This window comes from Marmota marmota, unplaced genomic scaffold, assembly GCF_001458135.2.
Source record: "Marmota marmota marmota unplaced genomic scaffold, marMar, whole genome shotgun sequence".
NCBI lineage: Eukaryota > Metazoa > Chordata > Mammalia > Rodentia > Sciuridae > Marmota > Marmota marmota.
Window position 1 is genome coordinate 43633335 of NW_026000229.1, and position 14272 is coordinate 43647606.

Sequence of the window (14272 nt, forward strand, 5' to 3'; positions counted from 1 at the left end):
GAGACACAAAGATTGTGAATTCAAAATCATTAATAATTCCTTGAACTTAATACCCATATAAGAAATCATTTTAAGAGAAAAAAATGTGGAAACAGATATCACTCATTAAGGTTACAAGGAGAAAGAAATGAGGAACTGCCAAGGATCCTATTTTTAAACATAGTTAAAGAGAGAGCAGAGAAAAAGTAGTAGAAGAGGCCAAGGCTGTAATTTTGAAATGGGGTGCACTTGGGTTCATTATGAAGTATTCAGTAATGATCATACACTAGCTGTGTCACTTTAGGCAAGAAGGTAAGCTTCTTTAAATTCTTTAAGCCGATGTCCACATGTATAAAATGGAAAAATAATAACTCAGAATTGTTCAAGAATTAAATGTGCTACAATTCCTAATCCACAGATGGCCAGTGTGACTACTCTTACTCTGAAGCAACTATGGTTGCAGGGATCAGTGGATGGCGAGGAAAAATCCCATTTCCACAGTTTTGAAATGTATTGCCTGTTGGTGCCATTTGGCACACCACTTTAATTGGAGATTTAATAAGACAAATATATATAGCGCTGTGGTCATTTTCAACACTGGAAAAAGTATCATGAAATACTCTAAATTAATGTTCCCAGAACCAAGGTCATATATTTTCTATAGCTAGAGAGGGAGGTTTATGATATTCATATACAAGACATGTCTGTAGTAGCTGCAGTCCTTAATATAATTTAGAAATAATGATATTAATAAACCAGAATGACTTAATTAAACTCAGAAAAACCCTAAGGGCAACAGACAAATATTTAGGCCATAAAAATTGAAACTTTATGTTAACATAGGCGTGTTCTCTAATGGCCTCTGTTCAACAGCTACTGCAGTTCAAATTCTCAATGGGCCATATGGGATTATAATTTTAACCACAAATTCCCACCCCATCCCCCATCTTGGAGGAGAAAGAGACCAGGGTTTAAAGAGACTATGTGAGAATCACAGTACCCTAAGTCCAATGAACAGAGAAGTGAAACTTTTGGGACAAAAAAAGGAGGTCAAAAACAACCACATGAATTTTAGAGAAACTGAATAAAATATTTCCACAGCAATATGCCATCTTGCTTACATAAAATTCCCATAGAAATTTCTCATTTAAAAAAAATAAAACTCAGTTCTATACTGTGTTCTCTCAGGTTCTGAAAGTGTACTACAAAGTTTTCTCTGTGTATACAATCGAGAATCCAAATTTTATATGAACCACTATTTCATGTCAGAATATATAAAGAGGAAATAAGAACAAGGAGTGTTATAAAGATCAAAGAAAAATGAATTTAACAGCTACATTAACCATTAAGTTGGTTCACTGATTAAGTTTATTGTTCTTTTTGTTTTACAAAGAAATGTGGTATGTTACCAGATTTATCATTACCGTGCAGTTTGTGGGGAATATACAGGTGGATGTCATAGAATTGTGGAAATGGCATGTTGACTAAACTCTGTGCTTGACACAAAAGAGGATTTTTATTGAAGTGTAGTACCAAACCACCACACCAATTCCAAAATTGGAACTAATTTGAGAGAGCAATTAAATTTTATGTGGATTTGGAATCATATCAGCTTGTTTTTTTCCAACTGCTTTATTATGACTTCAAGAGACAAGATTTTTTTAAAGAATCCATTAAAAATTCATCAATTGCAATTGTTCTTTTTACCTTGCTAATTTCTTGATCATTTACTGTACCACCAACAGACATATGTCTCTCTCTTTCTCACACTGTCAGACACACACACACACACACACTCACAAATATACCCACTCCTTCAAGAAACAAGCAACTTTGATATTTCTGAATTCATTTCACTTGCAGTACTAGCCCCATTTGCCCTGAATATTCTAATCCTAATGATTTGGGCAAGTCAATCCTGTGGCTTTAGTGGGAGGGTGATTCTCATTGGCTTTCAAAAAAGCAATACAAAGATGTGGCCCCTTTCCATGTCATGCGAAGGCACCATATCAGAGAGCAATTTGTTATTGATGTGCTATCTAGTTTACACTGTGGGGATTGCCATTTAAGAGTGAAGGAAAGTAGGTAACTGACATCTGCTTATATCCTCACCTATATGCGACTGGTACATGATGAGGGATATAGTGCCCCGGATTAGCAGCTGCAGTATTTTCACTAGTTATGTGTGTTAATACTTGTTGTAGTTCTAACTACCTAATTCTGAGCCTGGTCCTCCATCATCATCACTGATGATGGAGTTAACCTCTACCCATTAAATGAATGTCCTTTGTTCTTAAATTAAAAGAAAACAAACAGACAACAACAATAATAACACACACACATTAAAAAAAAAAAAAAAAAACAGAAGTATCCAAGTAGTGAAGAGATAGAGGGGATTAACATTTAAACACTTTATACTCAGACCTGGGTTCAAGTACTGCTGCTGTCTTCACTGAACCTCTTGTCTGATTTGCACAGTAGACACAATAATACTGCAGAGAACTGAACCTGGCATTAGAAAGTGATCAGTACCTCTAAATTCTTGTTACTGGCTTAGATAATTCAAGGTTGCATGTGGAATTGATGATTATATCCTTTGGTTCATAAAGTGCAACTTATTTGATTCTGATGCTGTGTTTTCCCCAGACAATTAAGCCAATTCACTAAGGAGCATTCACAAATAAAGAGACTGATGATCCTTGTAAACTAGGAACACCAATATGAATTCAAAGTTTGTATATTAACAGCTGGCATGCCAAGTCCTACTTTCAAAGGTTCCTGCAACCAACAAGTAACTCTGATGACTGTTTACCTCCTCTGCTTTTCATAGCTCTGTTTTCAATCTCAGGCTGCACCTGTCCTAGTACCTTTTCTCCCTACCCATATGCCTTATTTTTTTTTAAGAAAGAGAGAGAGAGAGAGAGAGAGAGAGTGAATCTTTTAATATTTATTTTTTAGTTTTCAGCGGACACAACATCTTTGTTTGTATGTGGTGCTGGGGATCGGACCCAGGGGAGTGCGCTACCGCTTGAGCCACATCCTCAGCCCCCCATGTGCCTTATTAATAGACATTTTACAAACTATCCTTAAGCATTCCCCTCATGGATGCTTCAGGAAACTGCCCTTGGTGTAATGAGTTTGGTCACTTGGGCTCTTTAGTCTCTCACCACATTCAGTTGCCTGGTTCGAGGTACAATGCAAACTGAGGTGCACAGTTAATGGTAGCTCTTAGTTTGCTGGAACATGGAAACTTCACTTTAAGGCTAAGTTCTTCATTTTTATGCTCCAAATGGCTCTGTGGGATGACTGAGGTGGTATCATACATAGATGCTGTCCTAGAGCAACTCATACATTTGGTGCTTTTGAACGTTGTCCCAAAAGTGATACGCAGGGTTGGTAGATTTAGTCAACAAAATGCAGGACACACAATTAAATTTGAATTTCAGACATGAATTGTTTTTTAGTATAAGGCTATTCTATAACAATATTTGGTAATCGCATAATACAAAAGTGGAGGTGACAGACCATAGGGTACAGTCCTCTAGAGCTTTGTCATTTGCTCAGGATGGTCTGCAAATATGCTGAAGGAGCACTACAGGATAATCAGCCTGCAGAGCCTCTCCTCACAGCAACTTCCACAGCCACAAGACCACAGTGCTGGTTGCTTAGGAATTGAAATACACACTGGCTGTTTGGTATGGTGACATAAGAAGACATACGGATCTGGCCTTCATCTTTGGTGTCTGGCCAGAGCTCTTAAAATTATTTTATGTGATAAGTGATAGGAGCATCTTTTGTAATAATATTTGGGTTTTGGCCCCAGCTCCTAAAACAGCTCAGGAGTGATATAAGTGAAAGGAGTAAGTCCCTTTTAATGACACCTGAGTTTATATTAATGAGGGGATTTTTGGAAAGCTTCTAAGGATAGGAGATTGGCTTCCAGGGAAACTAACTATGTGACTGGAGGACTAGAGGTTGCAGCCTCACCTCTGACCTCCAGGGAAGGAAAAGGGGCTGAGGTTGAGTTCATCACCAATAGCCAATTACTTGACCAATCATGCCTACATGATAAGGTCTCTACAGAAAAAAAAAAATGGAAGGAGTTCTGTCTCCACAGGGACCCTTCCAGACCTCACCTGTGTGTCTCTTCTCCCTGAAATTCATTTTTATTCTTTAAAAATATCATTTATAATAGATAGGTCATGGTAAGTAAACAAAGTCCAAGTGTTAACAATGCTGATCTAGATAATAATCCAAAGAAACTACTCCCTCCAATTTTTAAAAATTATAACTAATGGAAAACTAAGAAACATACATGCTCATTTATTTTTATTGTATATTAAACAAACTTACATATTTAGCATATAAAGACATGTATACATGTATTACACATGCATTGTATATGTATAGATAATGCATACTTACAATATGTGATATATGACATATATAATAATAGGCTTTTTATGTAGTGATATGTATCAAAAGCCTAAAAATATTTATACAAAATCATTTGCCTCCAGAAATTTATTATAAGGAAATAGTTTAAACATTGAAGAAAGTGTGGTTATAGTATTTGTTTCCAAACAGTAGTACTACTCTAGAATTAGAAACAACTTCAACGTCCAATAATGAAAAACATGATTAAATTTTGGCACACCATTAAGTGGAATATTATTCAATCACTTAAATAACATCTATAAAGATGTTATAAATCATGGGTAGGCAATGTAAAAGTAACTGGTTATAAAATAAAAAAGGTTATAAAATAGTAGACTTATATTTAAAAAAAAGCTTCATTGAAAATACATCGTCCAAATATATCAAATTTTCAGCTGTGGAGACTATGGGTTAATTTCTTTTTTCTAATGTATGTACATGTTTCTAATTGTCTATAAGGATTGTGTATGATTTTTAGAATTGTAAGAAATTTAGTAAAGTTAAAAAATAATTTCATTCACAAGAATAAAAACTAGGAATACAACAAATGAGAAAAAGAAAGTAGCCTTTATGAATTCCAAGGCCTCCTTCCCTTTGTCACCTGCTCAATTTAAAGTAATTCACCAATAGATGTCACTGTTACACTTCTTTCTTTAAACACATCTCAAGATATACTTTTCAGGCAGGGAGGACAAAGACAAGACTTTACAAATCCCCATCACCTGAAGAACTATCAATCTGTTATCTTCCAGCTTTATTCTAAACATCTGGTTATAAAAATTAATATCAACTGCTTTTCTAAAATAATGTGCAGTGACTATGGTTTTATGGTTATGAAAAATACAAGGTTCTCCTACTCACTGGTTACCACCTACATGATGCACCTAACACATGAATTTGAAAACCCATGTTGCTGCCTATGTGATCATAAGTCTAACCCGTGCGCATCCTTGCATAGTTCCAGGTTGGAAAGTAATAAACCCGAGAACAAGATTATCAGCAGGGCGTTTACTGCTGTTAGCAGAGAAAGAAAAACTAAAATGCTTCTTGGATTCCCAGTGCTCAACCCCTCTGCCGCAGGAAACTAGGTTGGGGAAAGGAGAGTGGTGAGAACCATGGCAGTCTGGTCTATCCTATCAGGCCATCTAAATGTGGAAGTAGCTAAACCCCAGCCCAATGCTTTGTATTAGGGAGTCAATGCTTCTGTGTCAATGAACATACAAGTGAATGAGAAAGGAGAAGGCTATGTTTTTTAAATGGGTCATCCTGTATTCGACAGATTTCCTGCCAACCTGTTCACCTGTTATTTGAGCAGCTGGAGAGAAAGAAAGGTTTATAGATGTGCGGGAAGACAGGCTACTTGGGTTTCACTGGAGAATGCAGGGCATACCAGTCAGCTGTCATGTGTTATTCATAAATTTTTAGTAAAATGATATTAAATGACCATCAGCAAATAAATTTTCCCACAATGAAGTTTAGGCAGCAAAGCTAATGTGAGTACTCTGAAAAAACATTCGGTTAAATTATAAACATAGTCACTTTCTAGTGTACACATTTCAGATCACCAAGATACAACTTGCTTTTCTACAACCCAGTGATTCATCAAAATACTGGTCCACACACAAAATGCAGCCTTGAGAGCTTTATATGCAAAATTAATATTAAATGCATATTAGGTGAACTTGTGTTGACCACAAAGAACCACAACACAAAGATTTCTACTTACATTGAGATCCAAGTGCAATTCGCTTCTGTTTGACTTCTCTCTTTCCTCGTGAAGAAGGAATGGACAGGGTGGGCCTGCTCTGTAGCCCAGGACCCATGCACTTCCATCCCTGGAGGGAAGGTCTTTAGTTGTCTGCTCATTGAAGCAGTCCCAAGAAAAGCTCTCGGAGGAGATACCTAAACAAACAGAGAAGATGATCATTGACACAGCCTCTGAAATGAAATGGGGAACTCCTATCCATCCTTCCATATTTGGGGAACTTCTACAAGGGCCTTTTCAGACTCTCTCTCTCTTCTCTTTCTAATTTTAGAATTTGCTGTCCTCCAAAAGTGCTTCTACCAATTACTCTTTCTGGATAACACCAACAGAAAGTTAAAACATATGCCCTCACCACAACTTAAAAGGATAAATCTATTAGCTGTACTCTATGCTTACCAACCTGGGCTTCATGATTCATGCTAGGTCAGAATGAAATCAGGAGGAGATGCTGTTAACAGAAATCAGAAGGCCTGGGCTGTTGGCTTTACTACTAATTGGTGTCACCTGAACCAAGTCACTAGTGCATCTGTTCTTCAGGAGCAGGAACTGTGCCTTGCTCATTTATGTTTCTGGGGACAGAATCATCATGCATGGTTTGTTGAAAGAGTGAGTGCTGTATGAGTAACCTGTTTGGGACTCACTTCAGTTGTCTCTCAAATTGAGGGTACTAAGTTGGCTCATTCTCACCAAAACTGTCAGAGTGATAATAGCACCAGGCATTGTTCTTAGCCCTGTTCTTCAATTTTTAAAATAACCTATAGTTACATATCATTAGTATTCCCATTTTAGATGGGGAAACTGAAGCACAAAGAAGTTAAACAATGGGCTCCAGATCATAAAATCAGTAAATGGTGAAGCTAGGATTTGAACCCAGGCCATTAAACACTAGAGGACATGCTCTTAGTGACTACGCTACATGGCCTCTGACTGACATTCTCAAGTTGGCAACTTCTGTTCTGCACTAGAAGGACTTTGTGGTCAGAAAAGCCACATGCTGTATCCCTTGGAGAGCAGGATTCATGTTTGCATACTGAAGACCTTGAGAAGTCCTTTGGTAAAGAAACATAACTCTGTATAACAAGGTTTTCCAAACTTATTTGACCACAGGATTCATTTAAAGGGACATCTGCATAATATGTTGCAGACCATTTGTATTTTACTGGAACACCCTTGGGAGAATATTAGATTAGATCAGATCATCTCTAAAGTCCCAGATAACACTCAAATTCCTAGTCCTCTTTTAATGCCTGTGATCAACCTTGGCAAAATATTAAGTAATTGGGTGGAAGTTAAAGATTTAGGCTCAGTGTACTTTTGTAGGAGAGATCATTGTTGGACATATGATAGGGTGTTTATTACACATAACTCTGTCAGAGTCTCTTTGGCAGTGACCCAAAGACAACCAACGGCTTCCACCACACTGAGTACCTGACTTACAAGTAACTTGAGCTGAGAATAAATCAGCATACATAACATGCTTCTCCTTTTATATTAGAGTAGCATTCTAGAAGAAAGAAACTTTGAAACTAGTAAGGCTTTACTTTTTGATTGCTTGCTTGGTTCATTGTTTTTAATCACATTTTCAAGTGAAAGTGATACAGGTCATAATGTTTCTACAGGTGCCCTGGGAAGCTTTCCACTAACCACTTTGTTGCAGTCACTGAGAAAAATGAGAGTACAGGACCTCATAAGTCTATTCTCACCTCTGTGACATAGGGTGCCTAGAAGGTGAGACCTCTAGAGGGCCAGATGCTCTAGAATGAGTGCATTTTCAGCCATGCCCCTTGCTACCTACTGTCTGCAGACAGATGGTCTCCTAAGCTTTCATTTAGGAAGCCACATGTTTTGGAGCAACCCTGCTCCAAAGACAGAAAAAGACTACTGCCTAAAATTATCTCAGGAAGCAGGCAGACTGCTAAGTACCTTCACTTTTTCCTGAGAGGAAGTCAGTGTACTTCAATAGATGAAGAAATTAAAGCTCATACTCCTTTAACATCTATGTACATAATTCATCCCCCTCCTAGGGTATTTCAGCCCATGATTGGCAAGAAGAGATATACCTTTTTCGATGTATAGTGTGCTCTTACCATACTAACTCACTTCCAAAACATTTAATTACTAATCGGACCCCTCATTTTAAATCCCTTCACTTTTTATTATTTGCTGGTTTTGGTCAAGTTCACACATACTAATAAAACAATAAAAAACATGATATGTACATCACAAAACACAGTGTACAACACCTAAGGTAAGACATCTATATCATCAGAGGCACATTGTCTGGTGAGTCTAAGTTCATCATTCAGGTTTGAGAAAGTGGTAAATTCCCAAGATAACAAGGGCTTAGATAAACACATGTGCACACACGGCAAACACACGCATGCCTCCAGTGGCTATCCAATACTGCAGTAATCAGGGGAGGCATACAATCAAATTCACTCTTCATGCAGAGCCAAAACAATGGAAAGTTTAAGAGGAAACAATAAAAACTAACTTGGCCAGGTGCGTGGCACACACCTGTAATCCCAGAGGCTCAGGATAATGAAGCAGGACGACTGAAAGTTCAAAGCCAGCCTCAGCAATTTAGTGAGGCCCTAAGCAACTTAGCAAGATCCTGTCTCAAAAAAAAAAAAAAAAGGGGGGGCTGGGAATGTGGTTCAGTGGTTAAGCACCCCTGGGTCCAATTCCTAGCACCAAAACAAACAACAACAAAATGAACTTGGATTCTAGAGATGGCCTCAGTTTTAAAGAGCCAATTTCTAATTGCCTAATATTTAACCAGACAATATCCCTATGAAGAAAACATGCAAGGTAAAACCAAGATGCGTAACAATTTTGATAAGGATATTTAGGACAGGAAAGGGCTGAGGGAAGAAACAAGTAACATGAAGGCCATTATTCTCCAAAGTCAGACAAAATCAGTTAGAACACAGGACAAATTCACCTTTCCAAAAATAATAACAAATTTGTGAAGTCATTTTTTTAATGCAGAGTTTTAATAATAAAAACACAAATATTTTAGTTAAAAATAAGGTGTGTCTGTAATTATTGAAATAGGTAGTATCCATGTTACTCTCTTCAGCTGAGTAAACTTGAAAGAGAAAAATTACCTGAAATTAGGTATATTCAAAACAGTTAACTGCCATTTAGGTTCTATTACAGATTTTAGAGTGTTAGATTTTCAGGAACCTTTTATAAAAAGCTGAAAGTGTCTTTTTTTATTTAATCATGTTTTCTCCTTTAATGTGCAAATTACAAATCTGCTTTATTCAATATTTATTATTTTGTTCCTCAAAGACATTTCAACAGCTTGATCAATCACACATACACACACAGGTTAATTCTACAGCCAACCATGGTTAATACAACATACAGCACAGATACACAACAGGTAGGTGACTTACCTTGTGACCACTTTGAAAGTCTGTGCTTTTTCCAACCATTCAAATGATGAGCTGCACTTCCTGGTGCTAACCTATAACATCAGCCTGGGGTTTGGCTGTCAATTATCAAAGCAATAAAAGCAGACAGAAAGAAAAGGTAATATGCCATTCAAAACAGAGGCAGTATCTATAAACCATCTTTCCAAAACGGAATCAAGCTCTCTACCTGTAGTACACTGGATTACTGCTCAACTTCTTCCCTCCCTCCCTACATTACCATTACGGACTCAAGGCCTTTTCTATTGCCTCTGTAGCTCCTTGCATTGGAGTGAAAGTTGTAGATTTCCTCATATCATGGAAGTTGAGTCTGGTCATATGACTTGTTTTGGTCAACTGAATGTGGGCAATATGACAGGGCACCAAAGTCATAAAAGGGTGTTTTGACACCCTGCTTTGTGCTTCTGCTATCATCATGAGACAGGCATGCCCAGGGGATCCTGGAATTAGAAACATGCCTAGATACAAATGCAGCCTAGAACCAAGTTCAGCTAAACTCACATTAAGATCAAGTGAACCTCGGTCAATTCTTGGGCCAATAAATGGGAGCAAAAACTAGCTGTTGTAAGCCATTGAGAATTGGGGCCTATTTGTTAAAATAGTGCCTCATATACTCTATGATCTGCCCCTAACAGCAGATCTATAACTTAAAAACTTAACTTTTTCACTGAGGGCTTGAAGACTATAGAATTTTTATTTTGTACTGAAACCAATTAATGCATGAGTTTTTGAAAAGTGAAAACTCATGGCACACCCATTTCCTCATTCATACCAAGATCTGTGTACATTTCATTAAAAAACCAATTAACCTTATTTACCAGGCATTAATTACCCTTAATCAATCTCTCTCTCCCTTCTCTCTCTCTCTCTCTCTCTCTCTCTCTCTCTCTCACACACACACACACACATAAACACACTTCTAAGAGAAGTTTCAAAACACAGCATAAAATCAGAAGATCTAGACAAAGTCCCTAAGGAACAAAATTAGAGTGCCTTTCAGCCTTTCTCTTCTAATTTTCTTGTCATGCAAAGCCCTAACTTGACAGAAATGATGAAGTGGTTATGCCTCCAAAAAAGAGGGGGAAAATACCCCTCAGCTTGAAACCCTCATGAGTTTTCATTCCTATGCTGTAGTTCCTGAGGCCATCCATCATTCTTGACTTAAACCTAAAGAGGTGAAGTTTTCTCAACCGCAAACATCAGAACTGACATGTAAAGGTAGACAGGTTGTCTTCCATTATGTTATTCAAACATGTTCTTACAAGGCAGAGAGACAGCAATCTGGACACACAACTAATAGAAAGTGACATTGTTAAGTACTGGTAGAGAGGGAGTGTGCCCATATGCATAATCATTCACATCTATGTCCAGAGCACTGGCAATAATGGTTTCTGTCCATTAGAAATCAATACTTGCCAAAGCCACTGCCCCCATTTTCATTCTCAGTGGTGTTAAATGATACCAGGTAACTAAACTAGCTATGTAGATATAATTCTGAGAAAGTATCTTATCTACCCATCCTAGCCTCTAATTGTCCTTGAGGGAAGCATTGAGGAGCAAAATTATGAGCTGGGACCGACAGGTGGAGTGTGTACTGCTAGGTGGAAGGAGGCTGTCATGAATGGAGAAATAGAAAGGGCTGGGGAGTAGGCTTCAGCAGCCGGAGAATCTATGAGGAAGTATCACAGCCATCAAACAAGATATTGCCAGAAATTTACACTCAAATTAAGTAAACCAGAATTCAGAATTAGAAGTGTTCTTGTAAGTCGCCCTGCCTACCTGCTCATTTTAAAGTTGAGGGAAGAAGACTGCAACATTCCCAGCACTTCCAGTTAGTGGTAAAGACAGAATGAAAATCCTGGTTCTAGGGACATCTCTTAATGTACTTAGAGAAGGACGCTATTGCCCTGCACAGAGGAGAATGATAAGGTCTAGTACACATGAAGGCTTGACAGCCTGGGCACAAGGCTTTGATAGGTGGCTCAGTTGTTGGCTATGACTTTTACTAATTGTTTGACCTTGGTGAATTTACCAAACCTCCCTGAGTCTTTATTTCTTCATCAATAAAGTGAAGATAGTAAGAGCATACCTGATATTGAACCAGGCTCAATTTTTTTTAGGAAACTTTTTCTGGGCTGAGGGTGAGTGGATTTGGTGGGGAATATAAACAAGTCCCTGTTTTAAATAAACTAACCCGTATGCGATGAGGGCATATTAACTATCACACATTCATGTGAAGGAACAGCTTTTGTCAAATAAAATAAAGAGAATAATTAAGCTCATGAGAATTCATGAAAGCACTGCAGTGCAGCAGATCCCAAATCTGTTCAAATTCTAAAAATAGAACTCATGTCATCAAGTGGAATAGCTCCAAGGAAGTGGCTGATCATCTCGGGAAACAACTGTTCCTCAGGGTCCTTCACAGACACCCTGCATTTCCTCCCTGAAGGTCAAACACATAAGCCTCGAGCCATGAATAAAACTATTTACAGGCACAGTTTTAAATGAAATAGCATGTTACAGAGGCATATAAACACATGCTATTGTGATTGTAACATTCACCTTCTCCCATGGTCTTTTCCTATGAAGAATACAGATGTTAAATGAGGGGCAAATAATACTCAAGCCAAGAAACTCATTTATGGCTGTACTTTTGCTGAATATTTTAACACCTGGAAAAAGGGGCCCGTATTTGAAGAAAGGAGCAGTATTGATGCTGTAAGTGGACAGAAAGCAGGTGCAGCTCGGCAAGGTCTGGTTCAGAAAAGACCAGGAAAGCACTGAATTTAGAAGGCTGTAGGATGCACTGAGAAAGTAGGAGCCTCTGTCTATTCTCAGATAACAAATATTCAAGAAATCAGATGTTGTTATTTCAAATTCCTAAATTATCAAAAAATTTGGTATATCTGCTTATAAGGAATACACTTATTTAAAAGTATTATTGAAATGAAGAACAATGATACCTAAAACCCGTCATGTAGCATTCATTACAAGTAAATTTGAATAACATTTCTCCTTTAATGTCGCATTATTCCAATTATTATCTGAATAGTAGCACCACTGGGAATCCTGAGTTTTAAAGAGATATGATGTAATTATTAATTAAAGAGATATGATAAAGAAAAAACTTCAAAATACTAAGCCTTTAATTATAAAATATATTACGAATGTTTTTTTAAACTCCAAAATGAAAGGACCTTAAGAGACTCATAAAAATATGAATATACATGACAAGCATAACAAAGAAAAAAAGGTAAATTTGTTAATATTAATGGTAAACATGTAAGAGCTAGGAATAAAATATGACACTGAGCACCCTTGCAAACAAAGCTACAAAATGCATTCCATTGTTTCACTGCTGTTATCAAAAAGAAGAAAAATACTGGTCCTTCTGATGATTTTTCTGATTTGAAATAAGAGAAATAGCTGTATAGCTGTGTTCTTACCTGAACTTTAGCTCCATCCCAGGTGTTTTGGCCAATTATCTTTACAGAGCCTTATTACCAGCACAGGAGATAATAAGGCTGATCTAGTTGTCTATCAATAACTTTTGTTTTGCTAATCATAAAAGTGTGAGCATTTTCTTGAGTGGCCAATAATGTAGAACTGAAGTGATACTCTGTCCAACAGTGGCCTCTACGGAACATTCAGATTCCCAAATTACCCTCTTTGGCCAAAGTGTCTTAGGTACCAGAATTTTACTATTTTCCACTAGGCATTAGTGCTTAGGAAGAGCCCTATCCTTTGCCCCAAAAAACCTTAATTAAGGACTGACACTCACTTTACCTTTCAACAAATTCTTTTGCTTAAGGGTAAGTAATGTCTGATGCTTGGGACATTTACTGTATGTCACGTACTTTATAAACATTATACATTATTGAGGATCTTCTCAATAATCCTGCAAGACAGTAGCAACCCCATTTCAAAGATGGCAAAACAATAAAATAGGAAGTGAATTTTTGCTCATGATCTAATTGCAAGTGGTAGAACTGAGTTCTGAACCCAGAACCCAGAATTAAACTGCTGCCATAAACAGCTAAAAACTAAATACATATAGGAAGAAACTATATTTACATGTTCAAGTACAAGCAGTCTAATACTATAATCCTTGGGAGAGGTAAAACAAATGAGGTGAGCCACTGCCGAAAAGCGATTTCCGGACTGGAAAAAATTAACAGGGCCCCAGTGACCTACAGGACATTGCCATGCATTCTAACACATATATCATTAGAAGCAGGGGGCTAGGACAGAAAAAAAAATATTTAAAGAAATATTGTCTTCTATTTTCCAAATATGATGAAAATTCTAATCATATAGGACAAAGAAGCTCAATTAATCTAAAGCAAGATAAACACAAAAACACCATAACAAATAAAATTGCTGATAACCAATGATAAAAGGAAGATTATGAAAGGAAACAGGAAAAATTGATATTATGTATTGAAAATTAAAGAAAAGAATTACAAACTTCCTATCAGAATTTGAAACCTAGAAGACAGTAGAAGTACTGACAGCTTTGGGGGAGGAAAGGATGGGATAAAGAGTGAAATTCCACATTGAAAAAGGAGACAATTCATCAAAAAGATATAACAGTTCTAAATTTGTACTATTTGTACCTAGTAACAGAAGTGCAAAATACATGAAGAAAAAC

General features: G+C 37.2%; 1 protein-coding gene across 6 annotated transcripts in view; it reads right to left on the reverse strand.

The window, feature by feature from the left end:
- Fmn1 (formin 1) overlaps window positions 1-14272 on the reverse strand; it is a 399662-nt gene that overhangs the window by 286827 nt on the left and 98563 nt on the right. For 5 of the 6 annotated variants that reach the window (XR_007343831.1, XM_048793077.1, XM_015480854.2 and 2 more), the window contains one exon: window positions 6143-6318. The exons of the other annotated variant lie outside the window; for it this stretch is intronic. Coding sequence is in view for 4 of the 5 variants with exons in the window: in XM_048793077.1 (XP_048649034.1) it covers window positions 6143-6318 (176 nt within the window). In the remaining variant the exon portion in view is untranslated. The remainder of the gene's footprint in view (window positions 1-6142; window positions 6319-14272) is intronic. 6 annotated transcript variants of the gene reach the window in all.